The 18,169-nt window shown below is 42.9% G+C and overlaps 1 protein-coding gene across 1 annotated transcript in view; it reads left to right on the top strand.

The window, feature by feature from the left end:
• The window catches only part of LOC129698740 (obg-like ATPase 1), a 130,978-nt gene that overhangs the window by 88,504 nt on the left and 24,305 nt on the right, over positions 1-18,169 (top strand). Inside the window, 3 exon segments of the mRNA XM_055637958.1 lie at positions 12,888-12,987; positions 12,989-13,032; positions 17,117-17,213. Of these exon segments, the coding sequence (XP_055493933.1) occupies positions 12,888-12,987; positions 12,989-13,032; positions 17,117-17,213 (241 nt within the window).

Here is an 18,169-nt window from a genome sequence, read left to right on the forward strand (position 1 = left end):
TGACGGTGGATATGCAATGGAAGACATTTAAAGAATGCATGGATGAACTACAAAAATTGTTCATCCCAGTTTGGCAAAAGAATAAATCAGGGAAGGTAGTACATCCATGGATAACAAGGGAAATCAGGGATAGTATCAAAGCGAAGGATGATGCGTACAAATTAGCCAGAAAAAGCAGCATACCGGAGGACTGGGAGAAATTCAAAGACCAGCAGAGGAGGACAAAGGGCTTAATTAGGAAAGGAAAAATAGAATATGAAAGAAAACTGGCAGGGAACATAAAAACTGACTGCAAAAGTTTTTATAGATATGTGAAAAGAAAGAGATTAGTTAAAACAAATGTAGGTCCCTTGCAGTCAGAAACAGGGGAGTTGATCATGGGGAACAAGGATATGGCGGACCAATTGAATAACTACTTTGGTTCCGTCTTCATTAAGGAAGACATAAATAATTTGCCGGAAATAGCAGGGGACCGCGGGTCAAAGGAGTTGGAGGAATTGAGTGAAATCCAGGTTAGCCGGGAAGTGGTGTTGGGTAAATTGAATGGATTAAAGGCCGATAAATCCCCAGGGCCAGATAGGCTGCATCCCAGAGTACTTAAGGAAGTAGCTCCAGAAATAGTGGATGCATTAGTAATAATCTTTCAAAACTCTTTAGATTCTGGAGTAGTTCCTGAAGATTGGCGGGTAGCAAACGTAACCCCACTTTTTAAGAAGGGAGGGAGAGAGAAAATGGGGAATTACAGACCAGTTAGTCTAACATCGGTAGTGGGGAAACTGCTAGAGTCAGTTATTAAAGATGGGATAGCAGCACATTTGGAAAGTGGTGAAATCATTGGACAAAGTCAGCATGGATTTACGAAAGGTAAATCATGTCTGACGAATCTTATAGAATTTTTCGAGGATGTAACTAGTAGCGTGGATAGGGGAGAACCAGTGGATGTGGTGTATCTGGACTTCCAGAAGGCTTTCGACAAGGTCCCACATAAGAAATTAGTATACAAACTTAAAGCACAAGGCATTGGGGGTTCAGTATTGATGTGGATAGAGAACTGGCTGGCAAAGAGTAGGAGTAAACGGGTCCTTTTCACAATGGCAGGCAGTGACTAGTGGGGTACCCCAAGGCTCAGTACTGGGACCCCAGCTATTTACAATATATATTAATGATCTGGATGAGGGAATTGAAGGCAATATCTCCAAGTTTGCGGATGACACTAAGCTGGGGGGCAGTGTTAGCTGTGAGGAGGATGCTAGGAGATTGCAGGGTGACTTGGATAGGCTGGGTGAGTGGGCAAATGTTTGGCAGATGCAGTATAATGTGGATAAATGTGAGGTTATCCATTTTGGTGGCAAAAATAGGAAAGCAGACTATTATCTAAACGGTGGCCGATTGGGAAAGGGGGAGATGCAGCGAGACCTGGGTGTCATGGTACACCAGTCATTGAAGGTAGGCATGCAGGTGCAGCAGGCAGTAAAGAAAGCGAATGGTATGTTAGCTTTCATTGCAAAAGGATTTGAGTATAGGAGCAGAGAGGTTCTACTGCAGTTGTACAGGGTCTTGGTGAGACCACACCTGGAGTATTGCGTACAGTTTTGGTTTCCAAATCTGAGGAAGGACATTATTGCCATAGAGGGAGTGCAGAGACGGTTCACCAGACTGATTCCTGGGATGTCAGGACTGTCTTATGAAGAAAGACTGGATAGACTTGGTTTATACTCTCTAGAATTTAGAAGATTGAGAGGGGATCTTATAGAAACTTACAAAATTCTTAAGGGGTTGGACAGGCTGGATGCAGGAAGATTGTTCCCAATGTTAGGGAAGTCCAGGACAAGGGGTCACAGCTTGAGGATAAAGGGGAAATCCTTTAAAACCGAGATGAGAAGAACTTTTTTCACGCAGAGAGTGGTGAATCTCTGGAACTCTCTGCCACAGAGGGTAGTTGAGGCCAGTTCATTGGCTATATTTAAGAGGGAGTTAGATGTGGCCCTTGTGGCTAAGGGGATCAGGGGGTATGGAGAGAAGGCAGGTACGGGATACTGAGTTGGATGATCAGCCATGATCATATTGAATGGCGGTGCAGGCTCGAAGGGCCGAATGGCCTACTCCTGCACCTATTTCTATGTTTCTATGTTTCTATCTCCCCCAACTCTTAAAATGTGAATTACAAACATGTCTGAGGCCACATCTTGAAGATATGAGACTTGTCTTAGCAGGAAAATCAGAGCAATTTTCAAAGATAAGGATTCCTTTCATTGATTCATTACAAAGATAGTATGGTGCAACACAACTTTGGAATTAAACCGATTTACGGACTGGGTGATGGGTGAGGTGAGAAATGAAGCAGGTATGTCAACACTTTTTGGGTTTTTTCTTTTTTTCGTTTTTGTCTTTTTATTTTTTTAAGTTTTACTTACTCTTTGACTACACTCATTTGGTAGTTTAGGGGTTCTATTCTTACACATTCACTTTCTCTTTCACTTTCTTTCTTTCTTGCTCTTTCTCTCTTATTCTATTTCATCTTTGCTAAAATTAAAATGGAAGCCGTACAATAAATGTATTATGTATATGTATGTATATGCCGCGGTTTATAATTTTGTACACTGCTTCTAATATTTTTTTTTAAAAGTAAATAAATAAATAATAACAGTGAAGGAGGCTACAGATGGGTCGGAATGTGAGTAGGATTGAGAATTAACGTGGCATGGACAGAAAGTCCTTGATTACATCTACAGGTTGAATCCAGGTGCTCCATGCTCGATCTGCATTTGGGGTCTCCAATGTAGAGCAGATCACAGTGAACACAAATTCACGATGTTAAACTGGAAGAAGCGCAATATATTTTGTAAGGCGTTCAGCTCAGACTTTCTCATAGTATTTCAGACAAAGTATAACCATGGCGTTAGGTAAAGTATGTTGTTTTATAATGATGGGGTCATAACAACAAACCAATTCTCTGTTGTAGCTGGAATAAATCGAATACATTTTTATCGGATAACGTTAAATTGTTAACTGTTTTTGGAATCGAGTTTTGTTCGGTTTTTTGCGAAAACTATTAGTGTCAACATTTGTTTATAGCAGATTTCCAATGGAATAGCTTGCATTGAGACTGAATAGTTGCTCCGCAACAAGTAGGGTGATCGTTATTATATTATGAGGATCACCAATTACGTGCCCTGAATAGATCCAATTATATATCTTATTGTTCTGTAATTTGGTTCCAGCATTTTGGTGGTTGAGTTCAATGATGGCTTCTCTTGAGGATTCTTTATTTATGAGAATTATTATTATATACCTTTTTTATCAAGTTGAGGTGGAATAACAAATGGTTGGTAAACTAGTACATAATATCTATGTGCAGCACTTTTTATGTGCCTGGCCCTTTTCTCTGTATTCTTTCTTTGCCAGTGCATTCCACCAACTCCATCATCTTTCAGCATTTCCTTCTCTACTCCCATATCTTTCATGCATCCTCACCCCGTCCTTTATTAGCACTAAGGACAATGGGGATCGGCGTGGAGGAACCAGCAATGGGGGCCCGGCGTGGGGGAACTGCTGCGTGTGGGGTGGGGGGAGAACAAAAGGAGGAGCCGCCGTGCTTTGTAACTTTGTCAGTGCCATGGGTGGCAGTGGCTGCTATTTGTATACATAGGGTATGCAGCAAATAATTTTACTGTGCCTAGTCACATGTGGCAATAAAGTATTCCGTTTATTTAGAATTTAAATTTCTTCAGCAGTTATAGAATTCTGGTAATTTAAAGATGACTAAAAGATCCTTGGATGAAATTTTAAATGTCTTTCAATTAGGAAATGTGCTAAGCCCGTAAAGCGCATGTTGGTTCCGTGCACACTGATTGGCAATAGTAGAACGGGACTACGAGAGGTTATTTCTGGAAAAAAATAATTTAGGAACCCACATTTTTTTCAGATCTGTTATGCATTTTCTGATGTGGTATTGTTGCTTTTTAGGGATATTGCAGTTACATTAACACATAAATTATTCACTGCCACCTTGTGGACTTGTCATGGAGCTGTATGCTGATTTCAAAAGTAAAAACGTGTTTCTTTTTCTGGGATTGACAATGAAGTTTTTAAAAACATTATAAATTTCAACCATATTGCCACATACTGATATAGATACATTAAGTAATTAGTACATTCAAATTTGTTTTTTTTGTTGATATAAGGAATATCAATTGTATTTGTGATCAAATGTTTCTCTTGCACCCTCTTTGACCTGCAGTCAACACCCTCCCAGCGTGTTCCCAACCACCTGGCATGGCTCCACATTTCCTTGCTGCCACTAGCTCTCTTCTGTCTCCTTTGGCTTTTGCCATTATCACCCCTTCTCCCTATCTCCCTGCTCACTTTTGAACATCACTTTGCCTGTTTTCCTTTTCTCCCACCATGTGCTCTATCATTCTCCTCTTGGCACATCACCCTTTCCACCCCTGTTTTTGATGCTTTTTCACTTGGATTGCATCCTTCCTTTTTGCTTTGCCATTTTGTTTCATTTTGTCTGTTGAATATATTTTTCCGGAGTCGTGGCAGGGAAACAGTCCTTCAACCCACAGAGTCTGCACTGACCATCACATGATCATTGGGAACCTCTCCTAATTCCACAAAAATAACACAGCAGGTCTGGATTGAACAGAGTCAGTGGAACAATGAGCAACAGCTCTTTTAGTTATATCATTATGCTACTGAACTTCATAAATAACAAAGAAAGGCTTCAACAAGTGTGTACATGGTCCACTCATTTCTTCCATGTTGAGGCTGAGGTTTATATTCCCATTATGAAGAATGCGGAAGGTAATTTAGAGCAATACGTAAGAAGGCTTGTAAAAAGTCATAACAAGCCATTTCCAAAAGAGTGCCTTCATAATTGTAAAGTCTTTAATGTTGATAAATTTATGGATTTTATTGATTTTTATTTTTTGCCAAATGAATCATTGATTCCTAGCAACAAGATTGCATCTTTATCAACTGAAAGTTTCTCCTATATCTTGCCTCCAGAATAACTATGGTATAATTCAGTTTCTGCAGACTCTTCAGTGGTTACAATAATGTAATGTGTTGTGTCTGTAAAAAAATTGGGAGGCCTAGATACTGACAATCAAGCGACAAGAGGGTACCCACTGTGAGCTGTGCAGCCTGACATTAATATGATGGCCTTTCTGATAGCTCATCTTTTACCATGGAACTGAAGAACAGTTGAAAATCAAAAACTGCAGATGTTGCAACTCTGAAATAACAAAGAAAAAGTGCTGAAAAGACTCGAAAGGCCAGGCAGCATTCTGTGGAGAGAGACAGTTAACATTTTGGGTCAACGTCCCTTTATTAGAACTACGGTAGAACTGAAGAAGTTCATTACATTTAGTCAGTTTTTGCTGGTATTTATTTTGCAAATCTGCAATATTACTCGTTGCATATGCTCGTTCTGTGAGAATAGAATGAGCATATGTAACGAGTACTTTGTGATTCCTGAAAAATTGTCAAAAGCTTGTGCTTCATTCACTAACTTGCTGTATTTAGTGCAATCTACAGTCTCTTACTGCTTTTTTCCCCCTGCATTCTGTTTTAAATTTATGTCATCAACTTGTTTCTTGTCCTCTTCACAAATCACTGAAAATACTGTTGTTTTTTCTTATTCCCTCATTGTGGACATCTCTACTTTCCCTTTTGCTACTTAGAATTAATTCCATAATTCTTAGTTGATTATCACTTCTAGTTTTTGCCCTCAAAATATGGAGGAATTCTCATGTTTTCAGTCTGAAATAATAACCTAAACTAGAAACAAATGTAATAATCACAAAATTTGTGACTATCCCTAAAACCCGTTAGTTTTAAAAGATTCCTCAACAAAACTTTCAGTAAGTTTTAAAATAATGAAATCAGCCTCCTTTTAAAATGAAAACAAATAAATTAAGACCTCAAGGGCCTGTCCCACATATGCGACTTTTCAACAAACTGTCTGCGACCTTCAAGCTCGGGGGAACTCGGCTGAACAACCGTGAGATGGATCAACCGGCAGCACTGCACACACACGCGCGCGTTTAGCGAGCATTTAACATTACCGGTCAGTTTTCCTTGGTTCTGAAAAGTTGTGCTTACGTTTTTTCCCCCCCAATGAGCTAATTAAAATGCCCGGTCGGCAAAGGAGATTACCTACGGCTACCTTGACTACCTACAACGACATGGCAACCGCACTGCCACTGCACTAGGAGTTCAAAAGTATAGATTTTCTCCATGCCGAACAATTTTTATTCACAGAAAAATTTTCAGTTTGTTGAAAAATATTCCGCGAGCAAACTGAGGCCGCGAGTAGTAACCACTATGCGGAAACTCCTCTCGACCATGAAGGAGACTTACCAGTGACCACCTACGACCACGTGTCGACCATGCTCAGGTTGTCGAACCAAGCCACGATGCAACCGAAGAGAATACTGACCGGTTGCACCGTGGGTTGGTTCGGCAACCTGAGCGCCCAGGAACGGAAAAGACTACAAAAAGTAGTAAACACTGCCCAGTCCATCATCGGCTCTGACCTCCCTACCATCGAGGGGATCTATCGCAGTCGCTGCCTCAAAAAGGTTGGCAGCATCATCAAGGACCCACACCTTGCTGGCCACACACTCATCTCCCCGCTACCTTCAGGTAGAAGTTACAGGAGCCTGAAGACTGCAACATCCAGAAACAGCTTCTTCCCCACAGCCATCAGGCTATTGAATTCAACTCAAACAAAACTCTGAACATTAATAGCCCATTATCTGTTTATTTGCACTTTATCTGTTTTATTTATTCATGTTTGTATATATTTATACAATGGTATATGGACACACTGATCTGTTCTGTATTCATGCCTTCTATATTCTGTTGTGCTGAAGCAAAGCAAGAATTTCATTGTTATATCTGGGACACATGACAATAAACTCTCTTGTGGCGAGCGCAAACTTTCCTAAACTCGCATATAAGGTCGCCATAGTGGGACAGGCCCTTAAGACAATTGAGGTTTCGTCCACCTCTGAATTTATCTGTTTAGTTTATGAAACGATTTGCAGCAAATTTCACTCATCAGTCCTCATTTCCAAGGACACTGTCCAGCTAGTTGGATATTGAGGTGACAATCCTCAGCACCATGCCATGTAATTTTTTAATATACTCAGTATATAAAAAATCGCCCCACTAGGGGCGCCGTATGATTGGCAGCCCCGCCAACAGTCTGTTTTTTCGTCTTTTTAATTTTTAATGTGTGTTAAAAGTTTGTGTAAATGTTCTCTGGTTTGTTTTATGTGGGGGGAGGGGGAGGGGGAAACTTTTTTTTCAGTTTCTTACCTTGCCCGAGATGCGATGAATTTTCGGATTGCATTCTCCGGTTGCTCTGCAGCTTACCATTGATGGAGCTGGAGGCTTCCTCGGACTCACCTTGGGCCCCACTGCAGGACGTAGACTTACATCGGAGACGATCCCTTGCCTGGGATCGCTCCAACTGCAGGAAGTGGACTTTGCATCGGGAGCTCGCAGTCTCGGGAGAGGCTGTGGATGTCGGGAGCTCCAACGTCGCGGAAATTTCAACCTACCCAGACGCAGAGTTCGTTCGTCTGGCGCGGAGGAGCTTACATCCCCCTGATGCAGGAGCTGATCGCCTCGATGTGGAGGGCCCGCCGCCGGCTACGGGAGTAAAGATCATCCCATTAACTGAGTGCTCGAGGCCCCCGACCGCGGGAGAGCAAAGGGAAGTGATTGAACTTTTTTTTTGGCCTTCCATCACAGACAGGAATGTGGAGGAGTCTGATGGATGTTTATGTTAAAATGTGTTTTGTGTGTTGCGTTGCTTTTTATTTGTATGACTGACTTCGCAAATGAAATTTCTTATATGTTGCAAAACATACTTGGTTAATAAAGCATTATTGTGATTGTGATTATTGGGATTGTGATTGATAAAATTGTGTGGTCTACATAGATATGATGGGTCTACCAACTGAAAGTGTGGTCGAGGCAAAAATCCTGACCACATTTATTAAAAAATACTGCCAGTTCCACTTGAAGTACAAGGCTACAAACCAAACCCTGGGAAGTGATATTAAACTGCACAGGTTTTGGTTGGCATTGACATGAACATGAGAAGCTCGATGGCCTTTTTACTGTAACTTTTACTGCTCTGGCACAGAAAATGTAAGATTTCTAGCCTAAACCAGATCTTGAGTGGGTGAAATGAGTCTAAATTGAGCTTCCGCAACCTTTAGAGCTAGTTTAAAAAAAAATAGGGCTGAGTAACTTCGGCACACAGATCCTTCCATCACACACTGGAAATTTTCATTAATTGTGCCTTTAGAGCGACAAAAAATTAAACATATTGAACATTACATTCGCAAGATGTCTGAAATAAAAACTAGTATCTTTATTGATCTACATATATGCCCTTAAAACCGGGGAATAGCAAGATAGATTTATTAATTACTATTAGTTTGTTTCTTGTGTTCACATTTCTTTATAATAAAAATGTAGTTTACTCATGAAATGTCCTTTTACTATAATGTTCCAGCTCATAGAAACAAAACGATGGAAATTGATTGCATTTAATTTCTTGGGATCAGTCCAAACCTGACTGAATGGGTGTGTTTAATCCCATAATTGTTCGTGCCTCCTGCTGTTTTGTTAAGAATTAACATTTTGAATAAACTCTATACAACCTGCTTCTGTTGAGATTAGCAAACCTCCTTGCCTGTCTCTTGCATTCTACTATGCCCCACTCACACATTTATATCTGGAAATCAATATTATTAATAGCAAAATAAAAAAACTTTTTTGTCAGTTTCATTCTTGTGTTTGCTGGTTCTGCTAATTAAATTTCATGTTAAGATTTACCTTCAGAACATAATTTAAGCATTTTTTTAAAAAAACATTGTAATGTTTCAATTAGACTTGAACAAGGCAAAGCATTTGTGGTAATTTAACTATAAATTGAGTTTCTTTTGTTCAATCATGGGACAAGGAACTCATCAACAAGTACAGAGGTTTGGTCCATCACTAATTGTTTCCTATGCTGAATGGCTTGCTAAGCTATTACCTATGTCTTGACTGTACTTTTGTATAGTATAAGCTTTTCACTGTAGCTCAATAGAAGTGACAATAATAAACCAATGCTAATAGGCCAAATCAGGAAGAAATTAAGAATTAGCTACATTAGCGGTTCTGGAGATGTTGAGGCTGACCTGGATTGGGACCGCAGATTTTCTTCCTGAAGGAATAGATCATTTTTCACAACACTACGTAATTTCATGATAAACATCATTGTTGTTAGCACATTATTCTAATACATTCAGTAATTCTGGTGAAACTGAAAGTTCCTGAATTTCCTTGAATCAGTTGTTCAGGTTTCTCTGCTGGTCAGTAACTTAACTAATAGGCTATTACAAATCAAATTAATAGATTGCAATATTTCAGATAATTTGTTCAAATGAGCCTTCACTGTGATAGTCATAGAACTATCTGCAGAGAAACAGGCCCTTTGACCTACTTCATCCATGCCAACCATAATGCCTATCTAATCTTCAAGATTGACACAACAAGCTGGAGTAACTCAGCGGGACAGGCAGCATTTCTGGATAGAAGGAATGGGTGATGTTTCGGGTCATCACCCAAAACGTCACCCATTCCTTCTATCCAGAGATTCTGTCTGTCTCACTGAGTTACTCCAGCATTTTGTGTCTATGGTGTAAACCAGCATCTGCAGTTCCTTCCTCGGCCTACCTAAGAAGAAGGTTGGATGAATATTTAACTGTTTTTCTTCAACAAAAAGAAACTATTAATCAAAAGACTGTGTTTTGAAGATTTATCTTTGGTGAAGCTCTGAAAGTCTCGTGAAGAGTTCACATGCGTAACGATACGGCATTCTCCTAATACCATGTTGTCACCTAAGTGGATAGAGATAACGGAGCGATCTCTTGAACGATATAATAATCTGCCACTATACCTGTATACCTCTATTTTTCCTAACCCTGTCCAAATACGTTGCAATCGCATCTGCCTCTACCACCCCTTTCTGGCAGTTTGTTCCATATAGCTACTACCTTCTCTGTAGAAAATGGATGTGTAATTGATATTTCTCCTCTCGCCTTAAACATATGCCCGGTGTGTAGGAAGGAACTACAGATGCTGGTTTAAACCAAAGATAGGCACAAAAGGCTGGAGTAACTCAGCAGATCAGACGGCATCTCTGGAGAAAAGGAATAGGTGACATTTTGGGTCGAGACTCAAGACAAACATATGCCCTTTAGGTTTAGACTCCGCTCCCCCGAAGCAAAATCCTATCTGTTATATCTCTGCATCTCTATAACGTTGAAACATCTATATAGTTTATCCTGGGCTTCCTCAGCTCCAGAGAACAAACACGGCCTATCCAATCTCTCATTGTAAATAAAGTCCTCCATTCTAGACAACATCCTGGTGAAAGTCTGCTGTATTCTTTATAATGCTGCTACATCCTTCCTGTATTGTATTGTATTGTATTGTATATCTTTATTGTCATTTCCTGAGTATTCACATACCCAGAGGAAACAAAAAAACGTTGCTCAACCAGTGTCCATTCAGTGTGCATTAAAAATAAATAGAAATAAAAATACATGTATCATGAACAAATTTAACACTCTACTAAACATTCAACAGGCGTTCCGATCGGCAGCGGCACAACAGTGGCTCTGCTGCAGTGTGTCCAGGTTGGTGGTTGGTGCGCGATACTTTGGCAGGGGGCAAAGTCCGTTTAGCAGTCTTATAGCCTGTGGGAAGAAGCTGAGGAGCATCCTGCTGGTTTTGCAGCTAATGCTCCTGTACCTCTTCCCAGATGGCAGGATGGAGAATATGTGATGCGATGGGTGGTAGGGGTCTTTGATGATGGAGATGGCTCTGCTGATACATCTCTTCCTGTATAAGTCCAGCAGGAAAGGGAGTGGAGCACCAATAATCCTGCTGGCGGTCTTCACAATCCTGTCTAGTTGGTGCCGTTCGTACGCCTTGCAGCTCCCGAACCAGGAAGTGATGCCGTAGGTCAATGTGCTCTCGATTGTCCCCCTATAAAAAGTCCGTAGGTGTGTAGTGGGGAGACCTGCTTTATGTAGTCTTCGGAGAGGGTGTAGTCGCTGCTGGGCTCTCTTGACCAGTGCTGTGGTGTTGGCCGTGGACGTCAGGTCATCAGACAGATGTAGTCCTAGGAACTTCATGCTGCTGACCCTTTCCACATCAGCTCCATCGATGTGCAGAGGTGTATGGTGTTGTTTCCCCGCCCTCCTGAAGTCAACCACCATCTCCTTAGTTTTTACCACGTTGAGAATGAGGTTGTGGGATTTGCACCAACCTGTGAGCAGCTCCACCTCCATCCTGTACGCAGATTCATCATTGTCACTGATGAGACCCACCACTGTTGTGTCATCAGCGAACTTGTTGATAAAGTTGTTGTTGAGTCTAGCAGTACAATCATGTGTCAGCAGACTAAACAGAAGGGGGCTTAGGACACAGCCTTGGGGTGAGCCAGTGCTCACGGCTATGGTTTTTGATGTCCTACTGCCCACCCTGACTGTCTGCTGCCGTTGCGATAGAAAGTTCAGGACCCAGTTGCATGTGCCAGCATCAACCCCCAATATCTCCAACTTCTCCACCAGCTGCTGCGGAATGATTGTATTAAAAGCAGAGCTGAAGTCTATGAAGAGGATCCTGGCATAAGTATTTTTCCGATCAAGGTGTGACAGTACGAGGTTCAGTGTTGTTGAGACTGCGTCCTCTGTGGATCGGTTGGCTCTGTAGGCAAACTGCAGTGGGTCTAGGTCAGCAGGTAGACTATTTTTGATATGCTGCATAACCAGTCGCTCAAAGCACTTCATTACTATGGGTGTTAGAGCCACTGGTCCTGTAGTATGACAACGAGAACTGTGCACAGTAATGCAACCCAACTAATCTACAGCAATATGACATGCCAACCCTTTTACTCAGTGTTCAAGAAGGAACTGCAGATGCTGGAAAATCGAAGGTACACAAAAATGCTGGAGAAACTCAGCGGGTGCAGCAGCATCTATGGAGCGAAGGAAATAGGCAACGTTTCGGGCCGAAACCCTTCTTCAGACTGATAGGGGGTGGTGAGGAGAAGGAAGGAAAAAGGAGGAGACAGCCCGAGGGCTGAGGAAGGGGAGGAGACAGCCCGAGGGCTGAGGAAGGGGAGGAGACAGCAAGGGCTAACAAAATTGGGATCCATTAACTGCCCAGAATGCATTAACTAACATAATCTGGGTTAATAATCACCTGGCACTGCTCTGTCCAGCTTTCCAATTGATTTATATCTCTATATCCTTGGACAATCTTCCTCACCATCTACGACTCCACCAATTTTTTTAGTCATCAACATCCCTACTAATCAAACCACCTACATTCCCATCCAGGTCATTTATAACATCAAAGTTTCCAGCACCTATTCCTGCAGGGCACCACAGACTTCCGTTCAGATAATCAGCCCTTCACCCTCTGCTTCCCATCAGCCAAGCAGATTTTGGATCCATTTTCCAACATAATCTCAGATCTCACATATTTTAACCTTATGAGCCAGTTTCAATAATAGCTTTCTTATTTGAATGTTTTTTTTTTTTAATTTGCAAGTAACTTGTATGTCTAATTTACTTTTTGGTCCCCGAGATTGAGGAAAAGTAACTGCAACAGTGTAGTGACATATTGGGTTCTTAACGTAATCATTACATGAGTGTGTCTTGACCTTGGAAGATGTATACAAGAAAAATGGCATTATAAAGAACACAGATGGTTTCTGAAATTGTATGCACCAATGGATAATGAATGGTGCTCAATGGTGCATATAGTACTTAACAATGTTTTGCATCTTTTGTGTCCAGGTTGATAAAAATTAAGGAGTGGGTGGACAAGTATGATCCGAAAGCACTGGTCATACCTTTTAGTGGAGCAATAGAACTCAAGTTCCAGGAGATGGATGGATGAAGAAGAACAAACAAAATACCTGGAAGAAAACAAAACGCAAAGGTTATTAGGCATTTATTTGGAAAGTTTTATTTTGTATTCTGAATAATTTCATTTCACTGAAGTTTCAATTTATATTTTCCAATTCAATTAAAAAGTTTTCATTATTTGCGATGAGATAAAGTATATAGATTAGTTCATTTTCTCTGAATGCACTTTAAATGTAGCAACAGTAGAAATACTTGTTCTGGTTTCCAAAGTATCAGTTGAGTCTTCTTAGGCCCCCTTTGGTCATGGCTGACCATGGGTGTCCCAGGGTTGGAGGACGCCAGTGTGTGACATTGTTTAACGTGGGGAGACTGATGCACAGACAGCCACCACACGGTCCTTGACAGATCTGGGTCAGGATCCAGTGGCATGGAGTCCAAGACGACCGGAGGCCCTTTTCTGCTGCAGCCTTCATCCGCCTTCCCAGCCGTTGTGACGCTCCACTAAGGTCAGCCATCATCCTCCGCCTGTTCCACCGTTGAGGTCTTGGTTGGATTGCTCTTTGTCAGAGACATCCCCCTCAACCTTACCGCCATGGGTGGCCCTACCAGGAGCATAGCTCCAGACTGCATCGCTCTCAGGATCTCAGGAACACACAAGCTTCTCCACCAGGACAAGGTGACAATTCACAGAGAAGACAGTTTTGGGGATGTCCCTGAGGACTACACCTGTGGGAAGTTCATCTCACTGCAGCTCCTGACTAGCAGCATGAGGGACTGGAGCTCTGGCTGCATGACTTTGGGATCGAACAGCAGAATAGGAGCATCATAGGTAGGAGTTGCAGTGAAGTGTAGACCAAAGGTATAGACAGAAAGTAGATGGTATTCTTCAGGGATAGGTGCTGGGTCCATTGCTGTTTGCCATCTATATCAACTAGTTGGATAAGCATGTACATGGCCTGTTTAGTAAATTTGTGGATGACATAAAAATAAGTGGTATTGTAGAAAGTAGATGGTTATCAAGAATTACAGCGGGATCTTGATCAGCTGGGCAGTGACTGGACCAGTGCTTCCACACCTCAAAATTTGTTTTCCTGAAATAGAATCCCAAATTTCCTAGAAGTTGATGGTATTTCCTGAAATTTTCAAAATGCTTCCTGCGTGCTATTTGTTGTTGGGTTTTTTTTGCGGGCACACGTTAACAACACAAAGAAGAACAAGGCAAAACAGATCTATGTAACTACACAGTATCTGCCTGCTTCTGTTACTCACTTGTAGAGTGTTATGCAAGGCAGCTTTCGTTGCCTCCAGCAGCTTTCGGTATCTTCATTTTTTCAACCTGCTCTCATGTGTCTCAGTCTCTGCTCTCTCCCTCCCTCTCTCTCTCCCTCCCTCCCCCTCCTTCTCTCCCTCCCCCCTCTCTCTCTCTCTCTCTCTCTCTCCCTCCCTCTCTCTCTCTCCCTCCCTCTCTCTCTCTCTCTCCCTCTCTCCTCCCCTCCCTCTCTCCCTCCCTCCCCCCCTCTCTCCCTCCCTCCCTCCCCCCCTCCCCCTCCCCCTCCCTCCCTCCCTCCCCCCCCCCCTCCCCTCCTCTCTCCCTCCCTCTCCCTCCCTCTCCTCCTCTCCCTTCTCAATCTCCCCTCTCTTTCACATCTCTCCCCTCCCCCCTCTCTCCCTCTCTCCTCCCTCCTCTCTCTCTCTCTCCCTCCCTCTCTCCCTCTTCCCTCTCTCCCTCCCCCCCTCCCTCTCCCTTTCTCCCTCTCTCTCTCTCTCTCTCTCTCTCTCCCTCTCTCGCCCCCTCCTTCCCTCTCTCTCCCTCTCTCTTCTCCTTCTCCCTCTCTCCCTCCCACTCCCTCCCCCTCCATCCTCTCCCTCTCCACCTCTCCACCCCTCGTCCTCTGCCCCTTGCGCCCACCGTTCTGTAAAATCAAGGCCAATCCCAATGTAACTCAATCCCACTGGTAACGTTTCACCACTAAGCTTATCCAGAATTCTACCACTGCCTGAAAAATAAACGAATGCTCAACTTCCACTGAGAAAGAGAATTCAAAAGACTCATTGTTATACGAGAATTTTCCCGAACAGTCTGTGACACATAACGCTGTGGCCATAGTGCTATGTGTAAAGCCCATAGCGCTGTTTAGAGCCCATAGCGCTCCTGCCGGTAGTGCTACATTTAGAACCCATAGTGCTGCAGCCAACAGCTCTTCGTTAAAAATTCCCACGTATTAAACTGTCAGCGCTCTGTTTAAACCTTTGAGCGCCAAACCAGCAGTGCTGTGTGTATTAACTTTACACCCCTTCGTGAGACAGAAATCCAGAAATTTCCCAAAATTAGCTAATTTCCCTAAAATTACCCGAAGACAATCAGAATTTCCCGAATTTCGGGTAATTTCCTTCAAAGTGGAAACACTGGGCTAGAGGAATAGTGAACGGAGTTTAATTTGGATAAGTGTGAGTGTTGCATTTTGGGAAGTCGAACCAGGGCAGGACCTTCACTGTAAAAGGTACGGCCACAGGGAGTGTTGTAGAGCAGAGGGATCAAGGAGTACAAATACACAGCTCTCTGAAAGAGGTGTCACAGATAGATAGGGTGGTGATGAAAGCTTTTTCTATATTGGCCATTGAGTATAGAAGTTGGGATGTTATATTACAATTAGAGAAGACACTTGTTTGGCTCCATTTGGAGAATTGTATTCAATTTTAGTCACCCTGTCATAGGAACCATGCTGGAAGTGCAGAAAAGATGTTGCCAGGAGGGCCTGACCTATTGGGTGTGATTGGGCAGAGTAAGACTTTATTCCTTAAAACGCATGGAGCTGAGGGATGATCTTATACAGGTGAATAAAATCATGAGGGGAAAGTTAGGGTAAATGCCAGTACGTGGAATCAAGGTGAGAGGAGACAGATTAAATAGGAACCTGAGGGGGCAACCCGGACTGGATGGACGAGTTGCCGTGGGTCATGCTGGGCATCCGGACTGCTCCTAAAGAGGCCTTATCGTCGGCGGAGCTCGTGTACGGGTCGCCACTCACAGTGCCCGGGGAGTTCGTGCCGTCGGCGCCGGGGCAGCAGGGAACGCCCTCATCCACCCTAAAGCGCCTTCACGGGCAAGTTGGCAGGCTTGCACCCGTCCCGACGTCCCGCCATGGGACATTTCGCCCGCATGTGCCATCAGCCCTCAGGGACTGCCCATACGTTTTCCTGCGCCATGATGCCCACCGGACGCCACTCCAGAGGCCGTACGAGGGCCCGTTCCGAGTGCTGGAACACGGGCAGTCGACTTTTGTGCTGGACATGGGGGGGCCGACCGGAGGCAGCGTCGATTGACCGTTTGAAGCCGGCACACCTGGACATTGACCAGCCGGTCGCTGGTTGCCCAACCTCGGCCTCAAGGGCGCCCCCCTTCACGGTTCCCTCCGCCTGTCACTCCACCTGTCCTCCCGCCGGTCCCTCCACCTGTCCCTCCACCTATGCCTCCGCCAGCCCCACGATCGGCTGACTTCCGCACGCGGGCCGGCCGGGTCGTGCGCCCACCGGTGCGTTTCGTGCCTCGGGTTCTGGGGGGGGGGGGGGTCCTGTGGCGGCTCTCAAAGGTCGCGCCATCATAGCTGTCGAACCCTTCGGCACGGGAGTGGTTCAGTCCGGAGGCGGCCCTTAACCAGAGGGTTTAAAGGCAGGGGTTTGGGTGCCATCTTTCTCTCGTTTGGACCTCCCTACAACCGGGAGGAACATAATAAAAGGTGCCTCTCAAAATACTTGACTCCTCTCTTCCTTTTTGAGACCCACGCACCACAATGTTACATATGCTTTATTTTTTGAAAGATTTTGCGACTGCTTATAATCTTGCTGATGTTTTGGGATGTTCCTGACAGGCCTTGGATATTATATTCTCAAGACTCTCATTGTCACAGAAAATGTCTTGAGTATACACGGCTTGCAATTTCTAGTTTTAGTCTTTTCTCAATGTATCATTTTAGAAAGTGTTTACTGTTGTGAAAAGGTTCAATGATTGGGGAAAAGAACATTATAAAACATATTTTGGCATTGATATTTTTTAGGTTAAAATATCCTATCGAGATGTACATGTCTCTGTGATACTAGAATATTGAGATCTGTAGTACTGAATAGAATTTTGAAAAAAATTATGTTTGTGATTTAAGTGCTTTGGCCAAGATCATCAAGACTGGATTCTCATCTCTACAGCTTGAATATTTTTTTACTGCAGGCGTAGATGAAGTGCGAGCATGGACCATAAAGGTATGTTTCATAGTCTTCTTGTCAGCCACATGCAGTTCCACACTGTTGAATTCAGATTGATATCTCCGACTTTTAAGCTTGTCATTGCGGTGGTTAGCTAGTCATTATGGATGAGGTTTTGTTCGTGTTAACTTTAATTATTTGTGAGCTGTTGAACAGTGAAAGTGGGGTGCATTGATTGAGGCAGGTAGCAATTGATTCTGCCTATTACATAGTATGAATTTCTTCATCCTGCAGAATCTATCTTCCCTCCTCCTGTGGTCAGAGATAAGGCACCTCAGTATTGTGCTTGCTTAATCTGTGTGACTGGGTTTGTCCCCAGTGAAATTGATGTTGCTTTTCATTTGGTATTTGCTAAGTTTTTTTGACTTGTGTGCGACTGATTCTTTTGCTTTATTTAACTAATGGAGATTTGTTTAAAAATAAACGCATTGAATTAATATAATCTGTGATTGATCTGCAGAATCATGTTTTATTGGGTACAATTTAGGAAAATTACTTTCAATTCTACTATTTTTAATGTACTTTCCTACACAAAGCATGATGCAAGTATGGTTCTTTCTGAATTTTATGATGGTTCAAAATGTGGCCGGATGCAATATCCAATCAGTTTTTTAATATCCTGGACTAATCCTAGTCTGCACGTGAGTGCAAGCCCCAGTGCTACATTGACAACGTGACCAATGCTGGCAGTTTTGTGTTGCACACTCCCGACATCCAACAAGCAGCGACACCATGGCCATTGTGGTCCCTAACCTGTCAGGAGGCTTCACTGTTTCAAAATGTCTCTGATGATCAAAGGTGGCAGTGAAATAACTACAAATTATTAACAAAAACTGCACTGGTTAATTTTATAATCACATGAAACTGCCGTTAATTAATGAGACTGTAAATATATATACAATGAAAATTAAATAACAACTTATCGGATGCATCTGTGGGAAGAGACAAGTTAA

Source organism: Leucoraja erinacea, chromosome 7, assembly GCF_028641065.1.
Source record: "Leucoraja erinacea ecotype New England chromosome 7, Leri_hhj_1, whole genome shotgun sequence".
In the NCBI taxonomy this organism is placed as follows: Eukaryota; Metazoa; Chordata; class Chondrichthyes; order Rajiformes; family Rajidae; genus Leucoraja; species Leucoraja erinaceus.